The sequence below is a fragment of the Clupea harengus genome, chromosome 6 (assembly GCF_900700415.2).
Source record: "Clupea harengus chromosome 6, Ch_v2.0.2, whole genome shotgun sequence".
NCBI lineage: Eukaryota > Metazoa > Chordata > Actinopteri > Clupeiformes > Clupeidae > Clupea > Clupea harengus.
The window spans coordinates 19798895-19816855 of NC_045157.1; the positions used below are offsets into that span (position 1 = coordinate 19798895).

General features: G+C 42.4%; 2 protein-coding genes across 3 annotated transcripts; both read right to left on the minus strand.

Annotated features, from left to right (window-relative positions):
• Window positions 1-6837: 6837 nt before the first annotated feature.
• Window positions 6838-16258, minus strand: LOC116220804 (cadherin-1-like). Of its 2 annotated transcripts, none has more exons than XM_031569288.2 (9): window positions 15212-15654; window positions 13789-14042; window positions 13420-13578; window positions 13176-13331; window positions 9582-9726; window positions 9269-9438; window positions 8392-8520; window positions 8051-8163; window positions 6838-7210 (listed from the first exon to the last, which is right to left on the minus strand). In XM_031569288.2, the coding sequence occupies exons 2-8, from the start codon at window positions 13969-13971 to the stop codon at window positions 8086-8088; spliced, it is 1020 nt and encodes a 339-aa protein (XP_031425148.1). In that variant the 5' UTR covers window positions 13972-14042; window positions 15212-15654; the 3' UTR covers window positions 6838-7210; window positions 8051-8085. The 2 variants fall into 2 exon arrangements, with proteins under 2 accessions (XP_031425148.1, XP_042563981.1); XM_042708047.1 differs by lacking the exon at window positions 6838-7210 and adding an exon at window positions 15670-16258 and having other exon boundaries at window positions 15212-15326.
• Window positions 10319-11308, minus strand: LOC116220805 (B-cadherin-like). Its single transcript, XM_031569291.2, has 3 exons — window positions 11074-11308; window positions 10705-10949; window positions 10319-10485 (listed from the first exon to the last, which is right to left on the minus strand). Exons 1-3 carry the CDS (start codon window positions 11209-11211, stop codon window positions 10335-10337), a joined length of 534 nt encoding a protein of 177 aa, XP_031425151.1. The 5' UTR covers window positions 11212-11308; the 3' UTR covers window positions 10319-10334.
• Window positions 16259-17961: the final 1703 nt, after the last annotated feature.

Sequence of the window (17961 nt, forward strand, 5' to 3'; positions counted from 1 at the left end):
GTTTTGAAATACTCAACAGCAGTGTTTTATCCGGATCAAAGGCAGGATTGGATTCCCGAATCTGAATCTGAATCTTCAGGATCAGATTTGCTTTGAAATACCCGTTTTTAGGATCTGATCAGGATTTAATCCAATCCAGGAGGATTAATCCTGTGGGATCATTTTGAAATACCGGCCCCTGCTGGTGCCCTACTTTAACCCTCACTACCATGGGCGGACTGGGGGGGAAAAAGGGGCCCGGGTTGCCCACTCAATGCATCGCACGTATCGATTAGTCAGTGGCCTACTTGGAAAAATACCCATACACTAAACATTATTTTGGATGATTACAAAGAAATTACATCATATATGTTTTTTTTTTTTATGTGTTCAACATTTGGATCCACTAATTTGCCTGGATGGACACATGGAATAAAATGATACTGGCTATTGTAACACTCCATGGTAGGTATAGTTTGCTAGACTCAGTATCAGATGGTTATATGAATAACTACAGAGCCTTAAGGAATGAATGTCAGCAGAGAAAGAACACACAATAAAGAAACTGGAATCAGAGGGTAGAATTACTATGAACCAGTGGCGGCTCCTGAAAAAATTCTCAGGGGGGGCAATTTTTTTGATAATTGTTAATTGAATAATTGGCAACTGATTGTGCTCCCAATTATTGCTGATGCATTTCAGGTGTGTGTGTCATGTGACTGTCTATATAAGCTGATGCACCTGCACAAAATAAATGGATTGAGTGTTTTCTCAGAACTTGCATCCAGTCTCTGCATGTTATTTGTCCTCCCAAAGTTTATATATATTGAGTCTGTATATCTAGCAGCCAAGCTCTGTTTTACAGGTTATGGGCCCAGATGCGTTTGACGTTTGTGCGCAGAGATATCCGGCGTCAGTAGCCACCGAGAGACATTTGTTTGTATGCGCGTTTGAATGCGTGTTTCACGGATTGGAGTGCCAGCACCATGAGCGAACATACGAGTTCACATTGGTCTCGTCTTGTGTTTAACGGAGACGAAAAGAACTATGAACTGTGGGAGACTAAGTTTTTGGGCCATCTGCGGTTGCAGAAATTGAAGGACATAATTTTGAATCGGCCCGCCGATGGCGCGGAAGAAAACGCACTGGCTGAGGAATGGGCGAAGAACGCGGAAGCGTAGGCGGAACTGATCCAATTCCTTGATGACAAAAGTTTGTCTCTGGTCATGCGAGAGGCAGCGGATGACGGGCGTGGAGCGCTCAAGATTTTGCGCGACTATTATGCAGGCAAGGGTAAGCCCCGCATTGTATGCCTGTATACAGAACTGACTTCTTTGCAAAAGATGAGTAGTGAGAGTGTGACTGATTATGTCATATGTGTCGAGACTTCAATCACAGCGCTGCGTAATGCTGGAGAGGTTTTAAGCGATGGACTATTGCTTGCAATGATTTTGAAGGGGCTGCCAGAATCATTTAAGCCTTTTTCCATTTTTGTCACTTAAAGTGATGAGACTCTCTCTTTTGCGGAGTTCAAGACTAAGTTGCGCAGTTATGAGAGCACTGAAAGTATGCGCACAGCTGCGGCCGACGACAATGTCATGGGGGCCCGTGCGCATCCAAGGAGGGCTGCCCCAGCAGGCGCAAGTGTGCGCAGCACCGAGAGCGGGGACATTGTGTGTTTCCGTTGTGTAAGAGACTGTCAGCGTGGTCAACAGTGGTACAGCCAGGGCGAGAGTACCGCACGGCGAGGAGGATGGCGACAGCGGCAGCAGGACAACGCGCGCGGAGTGTCCGAGGAGACGGATGATAACACCTTCGTGTTCAAGCTTGTGACCAGTGAGCCAGGGAGCGGTGTCACCAGAAAGGGCCTGATGGTGGACACCGGTGCGACGTCGCATATCATCACTGACCTGGCGAAGTTCAAGAGCTTCGATGACCGATTCCAGTCCGAGACGCACAGCGTGGAGCTGGCCGATGGCACAAGCTGCACGGGGGTCGCGGAGCGCAGAGGAGACGCCGAGGTAAGTCTGGTCGACAGCAGGGGGCGGTGCATCAGTGACACACTGAAGCAGGCGCTTTACATCCCCTCGTATCCCCAAGACATCTTCTCCGTGAGAGCTGCAACTTTCAGTGGGGCAACGGTGATCTTCAAGGAAGGAGAAGACGTCTTGCAGTACAGAGACGGTACGCGCTTCCTCATTCATGAGCATAACAGACTGTTCTATTTGCCTACTGTGCCAGTAAACAATGACACTGATGATCAATGTATGAGCTGTCAAGATATTCAGACGTGGCACGAGATTTTTGGGCACTGTAATTTTGATGATGTCATGAAGTTAGAGAATGTTGTGGATGGCATGTCAATCAGGGGTAAAGCGTCCAAATCCATGATATGTGAAGTGTGTACTCAGGGCAAGTTCACTCAGAGCAGGAACAGGAAGCCTGATGTGAGGGCCAAATCAGCCTTAGAGCTGGTTCACACTGACTTGGCAGGCCCCATTGACCCAGAGTCCAAGGAAGGGTATAGGTATGCACTTTCCTTTACCGATGACTATTCAAGTGCAGTGTTTGTGTACTGTCTAAAGCACAAGAGTGACACTGTAGAAGCCACAGAGAGGTTTCTAGCCGACACAGCCCCATATGGGAAAGTGAAGTGTATCAGGTCTGACAATGGTACCGAGTTCACAGGGCAGGGTTATCAAGCCCTACTGCGTAGAAATAGAATCAGACATGAAACATCAGCACCATACTCACCACACCAGAATGGCACTGCCGAGCATAACTGGAGAACCCTTTTTGACATGGCTAGATGTATGCTCTTGGAGAGCCAGTTAGCCAAGGAGCTATGGCCGTATGCGGTCCAGACAGCAGCAGTGGTGAGGAATAGATGTTTCAACAACCGCACCAGAGAGACACCTTACTTTATGCTGACAGGAAGGAGACCTAATGTCTCCAGGATGCAGAAGTTTGGTACTGCATCCTACAGGCAGGACAGGAAGAAGCTAGAGTCAAGGTCTGACTAAGGCATCTTCGTTGGTTATGACAAGAACAGTCCAGCCTATATGGTCTACTACCCTGACAGCAGGAAGGTGATGAAGCACAGACTGGTGAGGTTCATGTCTTGTGTTGAGGGACAGCAGACTGATGACATGTCCGATGATGACAGTGGTGTGCAGTCTAGCACAACCAGACCTGACCCTGACAAACCCGAGCAGAATGACATTTTAGAGGCTAGGCCAGGTCCAAGCCAGATAGGCCTACAGACAGGTGAGGTCAAGCCAGAATCCCAGTCTCCGCGGAGATACCCTGCTAGAGAAAGGAGGCCAGACTTCTATGGGATAGAGAGTGATCAGGCTCAGATCAACATTGATTATTGCTACAGGATGGTTTGTAATGTACCTCAGACGTTCAGAGATGCTGTGACTTCATCCAACTCAAGAGAGTGGGTAGATGCAATGGATGAGGAGATGAAGGCACTGAGGGATAACACATTTACTCTGACCACCTTACCTGAGGGCAAGGAAGCAGTGGGGGGTAGATGGGTGCAGGGCTCTCAAGTGTCACGCATTGAGCGTGACAGTCACTCATTTCGGTCTTCAGTCACGCACTCCCGCCACACATCGTATATCTCACGCTGAAAAAAAACTCTAGGCTATTTAATGTGCCGCAGCGTGCAAACATGACCTGGCCGCGCTGCCCTCACAATGGAGGAATCAAGCACGTCTCCCCGCCGTGAGGTGCCAGTTATCAGCCAATCAAACAAAAGAAATGGGCTACAGAATAGCCAATCAGAAAAAAGCCTATCTTTTGTATCTGTTGTATCTGGGTAAGATTTAATCCAGCAACCAATGAAAATAAAGCATCCTGGAATTGCGCACGATTGATCTTCCGAAAATTTCGTTCACCTGAGGAAACTACTGGAGCTCCGAGCATCAGTCTTGTAAGTCGTCTCCTGTTTTAATTTTACAACAAATTCACAATAGTTTGACACAAGCAATGACAACTTGACTGCAGTTAGAGAATATTTCCCAGATAATTAGCATCAGTTTTTAATGAGTGTTTGTGGCCAACTCAGTTTTAGGCTACAACCTGCCTTTTCACTATAGCTTTGACTCCGAACTTCGTTAATAGGCTATAATAAATTCGATTAGGCCTATTAAAAATATATATAGCCTATAATTCGAACGAATATTAGGCAGCCCTTAATATTCAATGATGTTATGGGCATATTTTTTTTGTAGGCTAAATGTGTTTGCCTGAACATTCTATTCAGATTACGAGGCTTCTTCACGCCTGGTGAAGTTGTGAATCGCGAGCTCATTAGGCATACTAGCATGTTATAAATATCCTGGCCATGGATGCATTAATCATTGCATCTGTCTTTCAAAGATGTCAGGTAAGAAACAAATGAGCATCCTGTCCTTCGCCCAAAGAGGAAAGCCCCCTAAAAAGGCCAGATTAGGCCCAGAGAAGGTTGTATACACATTAGAGGAGGAGATGGTGGAAGAGGAAGAGACAGTAGCCTACAGGTGGAAGAGGAAGAGACAGTACAGGTGGAGGAGGAAGAGACAGTGCAGGTGGAGGAGGAAGAGACAGTGCAGGTGGAGGAGGAGGAGATGGTGGAGGTGGAAGAGGAAGAGACAGTACAGGTGGAAGAAACAGTGGAGGAGATGGCTAGAACAAAAGGGAGAAAAGTCCCAGGAGCAGCCACCTGACCTCTTTTATTAGTGAATGGACCTCTAAATGGCCATTTATTACTAACACCAGCTCATATTACTGGTGCTCTATCTGCCGCCAAAAGAACTCCTGTGCCCATCAAGGTGTGCAGGATGTGACAAGGCACATAGGCAGTAAGGGGCATCAGGCCAAACAGCAGGCACTGAAGTCAACCAGCACAGTCAAAAACTTTTACTTGCCAGTGACTGCAGAGATGAGTGTGCAAGAGGTCAAGGGACATTTAAATGCATAAGGTTGACTACAATGCTCATAAATACCATTTTTCCTAATTAATACATCCAATTCAATGAATATGGCATATATAAGACATTCATCCATGACATGGACAGAATACTGTTCAGGGATGGGGCGGGCCGGGGGCGTGGCTGGGGGGGGGGGGGGTGTTATGTCACTCTTGCCTGTCTTCAAAACTTGAGAGCCCTGTGGGTGTATACTCTCAAAACCAATGTTGATGGATCTGACAAGTACAAGGCCCACTATGTAACCAAGAAGCAGCCAACTGTAGCACTGTCAACTTGTGAGGCAGAGTATATGGCGTTTGCCGCCACCACACAAGAGTGTCTTTATTTATCTCAACTGCTTGAACATCTTGATGACTGTCTGTATGATGTACCTAAGATTTTTTAAGATAACCAAGGTACGATTGCATTAGCCAAGAATCCAGTCAGCAGACAGCGATGTAAGCACATTGATATAAAATACCATTTTGTGAAATCAACTGTTAATGACTGTAAAGTATGTTTGGGGTATAGCCAGTTAAGTGCAGTTGGTTTCCATGTTTGTTTGGTTTTTTTTGTTGCTGACTTATGGTTGTTAATAATGTGTGATCAAGTGGGGTGTTAATTGAATAATTGACAACTGATTGTGCTCCCAATTATTCAATTAACATTTCAGGTGTGTGTGTCATGTGACTGTCTATATAAGCTGATGCACCTGCACAAAATAAATGGATTAAGGCGATCAATTCAGTAGGTACATTAAGCAAGACCGTTGTATCAATTTGTTGTTAGCTGATTAACTCATACAGCAATACCTTTTTGTCCACTAGATTGCAGCACACAACAGCAATATCTCCCCTCTACCTACATAGCTAGAGTAGCTAGTTACAGGTGGAAGAAAGTTGCATCCAGGAGCCTTCATAAGCAAAAATGATATGGCTCCACATTAAATGATCCCACTTTTTCATTATCCACATGTCTCAAATGTTGTATGATGTAACATAGCTTAACATAGGGTGACCAGATGTCCTCTTTTACCCGGACATGTCCTCTTTTCAAGACCTATAAAATGCGTCCAGCAGGGTTTCCTAAATCGTCCGGGATTTTGCCTCGTCGGATATTTGTGTTTCTCTGGGTCTTTCACAAACTACTTATTACGCCCTTACAAGTTTTGGAAAGGGTATCTCCCTTAGGTTCCACCTTCTTGCGCGAGCTCTGACTGTAGAGAGAACTGTCATTGGTCGACGTCCTTCTCAGTGTTGCCAGATGTACAATAATTATCCTCCAAATACGATCATTTTCAGCCTGCATGTGAAAAAGATGTCAAAACGTTGTCGCAGGGGAGGGGGCAGAGTGTACAGCATGCCCCCCCACCCGCGACGAAGTGTCCTCTTTTTCACAAACTCAAATCTGGTCACCCTATCTCTGTGCATTCCTATATTAAAATACTGAACGTGATCATCTCGAGTGAATCCTCTCTTACTGAGAACTAAGTTATCACAGTTAAGATTCATTTTCTGAAAACTTCTTCATTGCAACCTTTAGTAGTTTTAAAAATGTAAAAAGAAAAGAGAAAATTTGAATAACTTATACTGTAAATGTACCCCTTTTTGATGACGAAAATATTGGTCTCAACTGACAACAAAACAACAGACTTCACACCGTCTTTTGCACGAAAGCGCTCATCAATTAATTCTGAAACGCACGTTTTAATATCTGTCGAGTGTCGACTGAGGTTTAAGACTGTTGCCTCAGATAAAGAGACGTGAAATGCAATCTTGCTACCTTGTGGCCAATGTGATGGCAAGGATAGCGACGACAAAGGAATGCAAGCAGGAGGAAAGTTCCCTCATGTCTCATAAGAACACTGACTCAGTTATAAATGGAATTGTATCAAAAGGTACTAAGATTTGGCATTTTTGTTTAATAAAATATTTACAGTGTCACCCTAAATCTGAATGAAAAAGGCACATTCCAAGAAGCCAAGACGCTTTTCAATTAAAATGCCTATCAGTGCTAGAGAAGCGAGCTTGCCCTTGTCATCATTCAAAATGAATCAAAGGTCAAGAACAAGCTCACCATCGGAGTAAAAAAAACACACAAAAAAAGCAAGCGTCCTTGTAGTTGAAAAAGAACACCAGTGTGCAAGAGTGGAGTCGTCGCTGGAGCTGGAGGAGTTGAGGGAGCTGAGGGAGTCAGCCTCGGAGCCCGTACCCTCGTAGTCAAACACTAGCAGCGAGTCGTACGGTGGGGGCGTTGGGAGCCGCCTTCAGATTCTACAAAGACAAAAAGAAATGAGAAACCCAATTCGAACGCTAGCAAAAAGATTAGAAGGATAACGTAGTAGGTCTGTCCAGTACCACTCATGATCCAAGTCAACTAAGGTTACTAATAAACTAGAAAAAAACGGCACACATCAACAACTGAGACAGCCAGGTGTGCACTGCTAATGTATCCTTCCACCCTTACTATACTTGAATAACTAAGCCCAGCCCAGCCAATATAAGTAAACATAAACAAAATCCCAATACACCTTGTCTGGCAGCCTCTCTCCCTCTATCATATTATGCTAATACTGATACTGATAAAGTGGCCATATTACCTACTGTTAATCGTTTACCTAAATGTATCTCTTCATCTATTTATCAAATTTTCTCTTAGAACGTATGAAATGCTGATGGCTGTGGAAACATGGTTCCTCATCACCATATCCAAGTACGTATTGGCAGCCAAACTCTACTCCCTCTCTTAGTTGGGGGGTGTAAAATCTCCGCTGTGGGATGCTGCTGTAGTGTCTCCACTGCACGCAGAAACCTTTAGTCCTACAACTACCCACCCCTACCACACTGTCATGCACACGAAGATGTTCTACAATACTTGAATGCTCTCTTCTCACCTTATCCTCTATCACTTTAGTATGCATCATGCATATACCATGTTATGTTTGTATGTATTGTGTACATTTACCACATGTATGCAAGCATGCTCATCCTGATATATGTATTATTTCATCTGCCATGTTTCTGATTGCCCATGCCCTAATGCAGGCATGAAGGCGCACTTCCCTCGGAATATGGGAGTATTTGCTGAAACATCAAATTGACAAAAGCACTCACATCAACTTCTGATTCTTGGCCGTGTCAGGAGGCCTTCATAGACCACCAGATGACTTTGGAAACAGCAGGACTGGCACAGTTGGGACTGCCTCAGTCACATAGGGCTGTGGGGGCTGTGGAGTTAAAGCTGGCAGGTGAACAAACAAACAAAAACTCTATATGAACTAATTACCTATAACTAATTAAATATCACCACCACTTTCCCCACTTTATTCTTAGGGACAGACGCTGTACTAGAAAAAGAAAACGTAAGAGACATAAAGAGCTCTGCCTTAGACTGAAAACATGTAGATCTTATTGTTATCAGTACTGCCCTTCCACTTTACTCCTGTCTGACTTACCAGAGTCTGCTCAAACTGCGGAGCCTGGTCATTGCTGTCGGTTACAGTGATTATTGCTTTGCAGAAGGCTGTTAGACCCCATCCTTCCATATCAGCTGCTTGGATTTCCAAAATGTACACTGAGTTTTTCTGGAAAGGTAAAACCAATTGAGAAAATTAAATGAGAACCGCCTACTACAGTATTTACTCCAAATTAGTATATATAGTATATAAGTATATACAGTATGCTTTATCACAAAACCATGATTCACCCCCATAGTCAGTCCGATAGATACAGACAATATTAGTGCTGATCATACTACAGTAAAAAGTGGGTTGGCTTTAACACAACGGCTCTCTTGAGTTCAGGTCCTACACTGAAGGCAGGGGCCATGGTGACACCCAGGACATGAGTGACCCACATCGCTGCAGAGTGCAGAGTTCTACCCTTCAGCAGGCTTCCATGGTGTCAACTCAAAACAATGACCTACTACCTTCAAGATGTGGCCAAGAAGGTTTATGTTAAACTTTGTAGAACTCCTTTGATCAGAAAGCATTGCACAAATCAAGTAACATGGTAAAGCAGAATAATATTGTTTTTCACGTTTCTCTGCTGTGGTCTGAGTCTTGCTCCTTCCTAGACAGTCTTTTTGTCAAACTTCAATGCATAGACCAATTTAAAATACTTCAACAGCATGGATTTCACTTTGATTTGAACAAGGCCAACAGCTTAATATATAAGGGCGTACTCTAACATTAAGGGTTAAAACCTTCTGCTTGGGTCTTTGAACTGACTTTTCTATTAGTGTACTTTCACCAATATTTCAGATACTTTATGAATATGAAAGTAAATATACATCTGTAAAGACGACAAGTTCAAATCAAGTTCAAAGTGTACCTCTTTATCCAGCCCTGCAGAGTTCAACATGATTTTTCCTGTGACAGGATTGATGGAGAAGGCGTTGTTTGGCACAAGTGGATCTTGACTCAGAATTGTATATCTAACATTAGAGTTACAATTTTTGGGCTCATCAGCATCAGTGGCAACAACTTCCATAAACTCAGTGCCTTTACAAGAGCAAATTCAGAATTAAAAACCAAAACATGACAGTCTGAAATCCTAAAAAGGGACTAAGTAACAAATTCTGTGAAGAAACGTTAAACCAATGCATGCACACACACTAAAGAGACACATATTACAACTGACAAACCTATTTTTGATGCTTCTGCAACACTTCCCAGGAAGTGATTTTGTGCAAAGACAGGCTTGTTATCATTTTGGTCTATTACAATGACTTTGAGTTCCATGGGGTCTTCTACTTTACTACCACCAACTGACACCGCATGGGCAAAGAGCTGAGGGAATGAATGAAAATATAATCATGAATTTCACAATACTTGGATACCACCAGCATGTAGAATTCCAACAGACATGAAGACATAATAAAATTACCAAATAATGAGCCTGTTTTTCACTGTCCAAAGGCTGAGTGATGTAAAGCATTCCAGTTTCTGCATCAATTGTAAAAAGGTTCACAGGGGGTTGGTCTGCCCCTGCACCAGTGATGCTGTAGACGATCTTCAGCTCCTTTGAATGGCTGGTTTTAATCTAAAAGTCACAGTGATTCAGTTAATCAATCCAGATCATCTCACCACAATACACACGTCACCTTCTACCAGACACATACCTGCACCACAATACACACGTCCCCATCTACCAGACACATACCTGCACCACAATACACACGTCACCATATACCAGACACATACATGCACCAATAGTTCTGGAAAAGGGCCTCTAGTGTTCTCAGCAATTTTGATGACAGGGTTGTCATTCACATCCTCCAACTGAATTATGAGAGTTCCAGTGCCGGTGGCGGGGATGATATCTGTTGTGGACAGAGGGAAGAAATGTAATCAATGCAGAAACCAATAGAGGTCTAACCAGAGGGCCTTGAAAAAGGTTACATACCGTCATCCATAGCCAGAATAAGAGCTTTGTACTGCCCGTCTTTTACGAAGGTAGATTTGCGGTCCATCTCATTCTTCACTTTAATCATTCCGGTTTCCTCGTTGACGCTCAACCAACCAGCTGGATCACTGCCTACTTTGTACCTTTAAGGAACACTTTCTTAATGAGTATTTACCAACGAGAAAAACTATGACACATTAAACATTCCACTCCTTGACTTGTCTGTTTTCAATGGACAAAAATGAACCCACAATTAAAAAGGCAAGCTGCTGTAAAATACTTAGGGTGTGACGGGTAATACATAATATTTGCTGGGAATATGGGAGTATTTGCTGAAACATCAAATTGGCAAAAGCACTCACGTCAATTTCTGATTCTTGGCCGTGTCAGGATCAGAGGCTGAGTATAAGACCAAGTTGGTGTCTTTTGGGACATTTTCAGGCTGGGAAATTCTCTTCTCTGCTGGACTGAAGAAGGGAGCCTCATTGACATCACCAACATTGACCACCACCTGAGCAGTGGATGTTGGCAGGGGCATGGCAAAATCGACCTCATTCTCCACAGCTATCACAAGTGTGTACTTGGAAATTGCTTCAAAGTCCAGAGGCTAGGGGGATGACAACAACAAACAGAAAACACTGAGTTAAGATGGAAGGATAAAGGACAGAAAAAAAAAGTTTAAAGTAAAGTTTAAAAAGTATCAGAAGATGACCAAGACTTATCTCAGACACCTTGGCTGTAGTGATGATGCCCTCCTGTTTGTTGGGGCCTGTCGTGATGCTGAACATCCCTACACTGTCTCCACTGATGATCTTGAATTTCGTTGCCCAGGCAGGGGTGTTGGGATCATCTCCGTCTGTTACAGGCATCTTCACCACCACTTCCCCCACTTTATTCTCAGGGACAGACACCGTGTACTAGAAAAGCAAACGGCAGTGAAGACATAAAGAGCTCTGCCTTAGACTGAAAACATGTACATCATCTTATCACTATTACCTTACCACTTCACTCCTGTTTGACTTACCAGAGTCTTCTCAAACTGCGGAGCCAGGTCATTGCTGTCGGTGACAGTGATTATTGCTTTGCAGTCGGCTGTTAGACCCTCTCCTTCCATATCAGCTGCTTGAATTTCCAAAGTGTACTTAGAGATTTTCTGGAAAGGTAAAACCAAATGAGAGAATTAAATAAGAATCTGCGTACTACAGTATTTACTCCAAATTAATCCAAAATGAGTCATAAGTATATATGCTTTATCACAAAACCATGATGTTCATCCCCATAGCCAGTCTCATAGATAGACTAAATTAGTGCTGATCATGATACAGTAAAAAGTGGGTTGGCCTTAACACAACGGTTCTCTTGAGTTCAGGTCCTACACTGAAGGCAGGGGCCATGGTGACACCCTGGACATTTGTAAATCTGAGTGACCCACATCGCTGCAGAGTGCAGAGTTCTACCCTTCAGCATGCTCCCATGGTGTCAACTCAAAACAATGACCTACTACCTTCAAGATGTGGCCAAGAAGGTTTATGTTAAACTTTGTAGAACTCCTTTGATCAGAAAGCATTGCACAAATCAAGTAACATGGTGAAGCAGCATAATATTGTTTTTCACGTTTCTCTGCTGTGGTCTGAGTCTTGCCCCTTCCTAGACAGTCTTTTCGTCAAACTTCAATGCATAGACCAATTTAAAATACTTCAACAACATGAATTTCACTTTGATTTGAACACGGCCAACAGCTTAATGGATAAGGGCGTACTCTAACGTTAAGGGTTAAAACCTTCTGCCTGGGCCTGTGAACTGACTTTTTCATTCATGTATTTTCGCCAATATTTCAGATACTTTATGAATATTAAAGTAACAATAAGCTCTGTTCCAAAACTAGCAAGCTAACAACCTAAAAGGCAGGCAAAAACCTTGAAAACACCACCAACAGCCCAGTTCACACTGTCAGAAGCTTGCCAACACATTAAGTGGTGTCTTTTGGCAGTGTAGCTGGCAATGTCATGCTGTATAAGCTTTCTTCCATTTTTGCAGGGTGTACCAGCCCGTTACACAGAACTACATAGGGCATATCCTGGATGGCTAGTGGGAAAGTCACAGGTGTTTATGTGTCCTTCACATGACCATATGCTATCAAAATGAATTTGAGGATGGTACCAAAACTATTTGCCTGTAAAACCATACTGCAAAAAATGTCAAATTGTTGCATACTGTTACTTTAATGCAAAGACACATCTGTAAAGAAAACAAATTCAAATCAAGGTCAAATGTACCTCTTTATCCAGCCCTGCAGAGTTCACCAGGATTTCTCCTGTGACAGGATTGATGGAGAAGGCGTTGTTTGGCACAAGTGGAACTTGACTCAGAATTTTATATCTGATGTCAGAGTTCACATTTTTGGGCTCATCAGCATTAGTGGCAACAACTTTCATAAACCCAGTACCTATACAAGAGCAAATTCAGAATTAAAAACCTGAACATGACTGTCTGAAATCCTTAAAAGTAACAAATTCTTTGTAGAAACGTTTAAATAATCCTTGCACACACATACACACTCACTAAAGAGACACATACTACAACTGACAAACCTATTTTTGTTGCTTCTGCAACACTTCCCAGGAAGGGATTTTGTGTAAAGGCAGGCTTGTTATCATTTTGGTCTATTACAATGACTTTGAGTTCCATGGGGTCTTCTGCTTGAGTACCACCAACTGACACCGCGTGGGCTAAGAGCTGAGGGAATGAATGAAAATATAAAATCATGAATTTCTCAATTAATTTCGCTTGGATACTACCAGTGTAGTAAGACATAAGACATAATAAAAATTACCAAATAGTGAGCGTGTTTTTCTCTGTCCAAAGGCTGAGTGATGTAAAGCGTTCCAGTTTCTGCATCAATTGTAAAAAGGTTCAGAGGGGGTTGGTCTGCCCCTGCACCAGTAATGCTGTAGACGATCTTCAGCTCCTTTGAATGGCTGGTTTTAATCTAAAAGGTCACAGTGATTCAGTTAATCAGTTAATCAATCCAGATCATCTCACCACAATACACGCGTCTCCATCTACCAGACACATACCTGCACCAATAGTTCTGGAAAAGGGCCTCTAGTGTTCTCAGCAATTTTGATGACAGGGATGATCCAATCCCTCTTCCTCCTTCTTAGACCACCAAATGACTTTGGAAACAGCAGGACTGGCACAGTTGGGACTGCCTCAGTCACATTGGGCTGTGTGGGCTGTGGATTTAAACAAAAAACAACTCTAAACAAACTCTAAAAGAACTAATTACTGATAACTCATTAAATATCTTAGTATAAAAGTATATTAGTATAAAAACAAATGTGTATATTTTCACTGAACACTGGAGACTATCAAGACATATACTGCAGGTGTAAATGTGTACAGCAGAGGTCAGTGTTGTGCCATCTTTCACTGCCTATGGTTACCTGGAGCAAGTCCACCTGGTGGGGGTGGTGCAGGTGTTGGTGCTGGTTGTGGCGAGGCTGGTCAAGCTCCACACGCAGAGCCACTGTGTGCTTCCTGCCTTGGGAGTCCCAGGCGTGAACAGAAAACCTCTTGTGTCCATCATGCAGAGTCACTTGTCTCTTCAGCGTCAAGGTTCCATCCATGTCCACTTTAAATCGCTTATCCACCGAGTTGAAGAGAGTTTGTGTGCGGCCTGTGCAGTCATTGAAAACCACTGGGATGGGGGATGGGAGATGAGTGATTAGAAACTACTATGCGAGCATTGACCATTTTGGTCCTTCCTCCAGAGCTAATGGACACACTGGTCCCACTCTGACCTATGGGATAGCTATTAGTGCTCAAAGTGGAGGAAGTGGCCGTTATGGCTTTAACTGATCAGCCAAATGAATAAATGGGCTTTTATGTGTTCAGTGCTGCTTTGTAAAGCATTTGAACAGCATTTTGCTGAGCCAAAATTATTTGACAGGTTTCATCTTCAGTAACACATTTCTTATATAATTAAAAGGGTGACTTTTTTTTAAGATTATCAGAAATTGCATCTTAATATTTGCTATAATCCTTTTGGATGAGTAGGTAAAAAAAGTGAAACTAAAAGAGATGACAGGTCGGTCAGGCGTTATGGCAGTCACAAGGAAAGTACAGCCATATCATTTTTCAACTGATAAGATTGAACACAGTAGAGCACAGCGCCTCATCAGCTAGACCAATTATGGCTATTAACTATGTTATGTTAAAAGGATGCGAATCATTTTGCAGCCTTCCCCATCCACTTTGAGATGGCTTTGGAGGCTTCAGTGCTTCTGATGTCATTTCACAGCTTTACAAACCACATACACTCCAATTCCCCAAAGACTTAAAAAAGAAGGAATTGCCTGCAGAAGTAGAACCAGTTTATTCCACCTGGTCACGTTAAGGCTTGCTCAAACACACCCACAGAAGCCTGCAATCAATGCAGTAGTGAAAAACAATGTGACATTTGATAGCTGAAACAAGTGCAACCTTGTCTTCCAGATATGCACCTACGGCCATCACAAGCCAAAACAAAATGGAAAAGAAACCCCGCTCTATAGACCCCGCTCACTTAATGAAACAAAGTGAGCTCAAGTTAAGTCACTTCACGACCGGCTTCAGGTAACAGTTCAGTTAAAAAATCTATTTGACTATTTAAAGTAATCTGCAAACCTGCTTTGCGTGGAAATAGAATAAATTCACAGTGGACTTTCACAAGGAGATATATAAAGAAGACAAAACATTACCCTACACATAATGTTCTCACAGTTCTCTCCCTTTGTACGTCGCTTTGGACAAAAGCGTCTGCTAAATGACTAAATGTAAATGATGCGTAAACAAGTGCCCTTTTAAAGCGACAATTCATCAGCTTACCTTTACCAAGCCTCCTGCCAATGTGAAGATTAACTCTGTCGACTTTGAATACATAGAGCTCTGAGTCAAAGCCAGGTGTGCATGATGTATGTTCAGAAACTGTATATGAGAGTGTCTAGATTAAAAAAAGAAAAGAAAAAGGAAAAAAAGAGAAAGAAAAAATATAATTGGTTTACACTGAACAAACTTTTCAGAAAGCGCATTCATATTCGTTATTCATTTTGACGTGTCAAGGACAACAGAAACGTACTCTTCATTATGTGCGTCAAAATGGGTGAACTACAGCCACCTGCCTTAAAGTTACTAATGTGTTACTAATTACTAGTGTTTCTCCTAGAGTTTTTTTAGTACATTTCCAGTTAAACATTAAAGTGAACTTCTCTGTGAACATTCCCCAAGAAATATAAATATAAAGCCGCAGCTTAAATTAAACAATACGGGGCCAAAATATAACCCACCTGGAGAACGAGAATAATAGCTCCCAAGCGCAAGTATCTACAAGCCTCCATCAGAGTCAAAACCTTTTGTATGAAATTCCAATAAATAATTCTGTGTGGTTCCTCTCGACAAAAAAAAGTGATGTCTTCCGTGCTCCCAATGAGACTTCAAAATGACTTCAACGCATGGGCGGTTTGTCCATAAGGGTGCTTTGGGGGACGCACTGCCAAACGGGAAAAGGAGAGTTTTTGTTCTGTCCGATTCTAAAACTGCTACAGTGTTTATGAGTGTTCTAGACCGTTTGATCTGCCTCTGAATGTCATTGCCTCTTGGGGCGATTTCAGTCAAGTTGAAACTCGCCCCAGACGTCTCTCATAGACTCTCATGTAAACAGGGCTTCAAAATGCAATCTCTATGGGTTCTTTTTTTCTTTTTTTATTGCAATACTGTATACAAAAACATACAGACGTGCTCATCACATCAACCATAAAACAACATCAAATAAATAATATAAAAAAAATTAATAAATAATAAAGATACACAGGACAGATACATTACATAAATTGGAAGCAAAAGTTCAGTATGACAAAAACATACACAGGACAGAAACATTACATAAATTGGAAGCAAAAGTTCAATATGGAAAAAAGGATGATACTATTCCACGTTGAAGAGCTCTCTGTAAATTTTAATCGTTCTGTTACTTTTGGTTGTGTTTATTATGTCCAGCGTGTCAGTATACTGTGCAAATTCATGTGAGAATTTGGTAAAATTAAGGGTCTATCTCTATGGGTTCTGGGAGGGCTAGAGGGGAAATCTTTCTGTTGCGTTCTGCCATTTAGTGGTCAAAAAGGTATTGCTGTATGAGTTAATCAGCTAACAACAAATTGGTGCAATTGTCTTGCTTAATGTACCTACTGAATGGGTCGCCTTAATCATCATCAGAAAAATTGCCCCACTTAAAAAAAATTATTCAGGAGTTCACTGGGTTCAGGCCCTGGGCTCTGTTAAGCGCCTTGAAACGATTTTATTGTTTTGGCGCTATATAAATAAGAGTGAATTTAAGTGATGACATGCAACACCAGAGAGGGATCTCAGACTTTAAACCTCTAATGAAGATTAACTAGAGATCAATATTAAACAACCACATCATAAGGCTTCCTGTCTGTCAGACCAAGTCTGGGCTTCCATCGATAAAGTCCCCCCCCCCCCCCCCCCCACTCAATATCACCACCACTTTCCCCACTTTATTCTTAGGGACACACTGTGTACCAGAAAAGCAGACGGCATTGAAGACATAAAGAGCTCTGCCCAGGGGCGGACTGGGGGAAAAAAGTGGCCCGGGAGTTACTGTCAGACCGGCCCACTCAATACACGGCGCGCGGCCCACTCAATACACGGCGCGCGGCCCACTCAGTACACGGCGCGCTGCCCACTCAATACACGGCGCGTTGCCCATTCAATGCATCGCACGTATAGACCAGTCAGTGGCCTATATGGAAAAATACCCATACACTTAACATTATTTTGGATGATTACAAAGAAATGATATCATATATGTTTTTTTTTTAATAACATTTGGATCCACCAATTTGCCTGGGTGGACACATGGAATAAAATGATACTGGCTATTGTAACCCTCCAAGGTAGGTATATTTTGCTAGATGAATAGGCTTAACTTTGGGCTAGTATCAGATGGTTATACGTATAACTACAGAACATTAAGGAATGAATATCCACACAATAAAGAAACTGGAATCAGAGGGTAGAATTAGTATGAACTATATTGTAGAAATGAACAGAATAGAACATACGATGGGGTGTGAACATCAGTGGTATCAGTAGTGTTGCATGCTGGGTGTGTGATTGTGTGTGTGTAGGGGTGTTGAAGGTGCATAACAAAACAATAAGTTAAGTAACAGAACCTAAACTAACTCTGCTGGCCCGGGTGCATTATAGTCACATGATAATAAAAAACAATATCAGTATACTCATGTGTTATTATGACCTCACTATCTAATCTAGATAACATATTAACATTGTTTATAATGTTAGTGTTGTGTGTAACACGGTGATTTTAGCATAACAAGCTAGCTGGTTAACTTATTTTACATAAGTTATTAGAAATTATAAGATTGCCCTCTTTACAACTACCACCATGGATAGCTTGCTCATCGATTGTAAACAAGCGACTACGGCTAACATGTGAAAGTAGATCATCTCAATGATGACAACAGCGCCAGCTTGCTTATTTTATCAGATCATGACGGTCTCAATGATGGACATTTATCTACCTAACGTTAGCTAGGCTA

What these genes read in the sequence shown, in the direction of transcription:
- LOC116220805 (XM_031569291.2), bottom strand. Translation starts at nt 11,211, where the DNA reads ATGCCTGTAACAGACGGAGATGATCCCAACACCCCTGCCTGGGCAACG. An exon ending in GCATCATCACTACAGCCAAG is followed by an intron (nt 10,950 to 11,073) that starts GTGTCTGAGATA and finishes TCATCCCCCTAG; the next exon opens with CCTCTGGACTTTGAAGCAAT. An exon ending in GCCAAGAATCAGAAATTGAC is followed by an intron (nt 10,486 to 10,704) that starts GTGAGTGCTTTT and finishes TGTTCCTTAAAG; the next exon opens with GTACAAAGTAGGCAGTGATC.
- LOC116220804 (XM_042708047.1), bottom strand. Translation starts at nt 15,720, where the DNA reads ATGGAGGCTTGTAGATACTTGCGCTTGGGAGCTATTATTCTCGTTCTC. An exon ending in TGGCAGGAGGCTTGGTAAAG is followed by an intron (nt 14,043 to 15,211) that starts GTAAGCTGATGA and finishes CCCCCATCCCAG; the next exon opens with TGGTTTTCAATGACTGCACA. An exon ending in CGCAGTTTGAGCAGACTCTG is followed by an intron (nt 8,164 to 8,391) that starts GTAAGTCAGACA and finishes TTAACTCCACAG; the next exon opens with CCCCCACAGCCCTATGTGAC.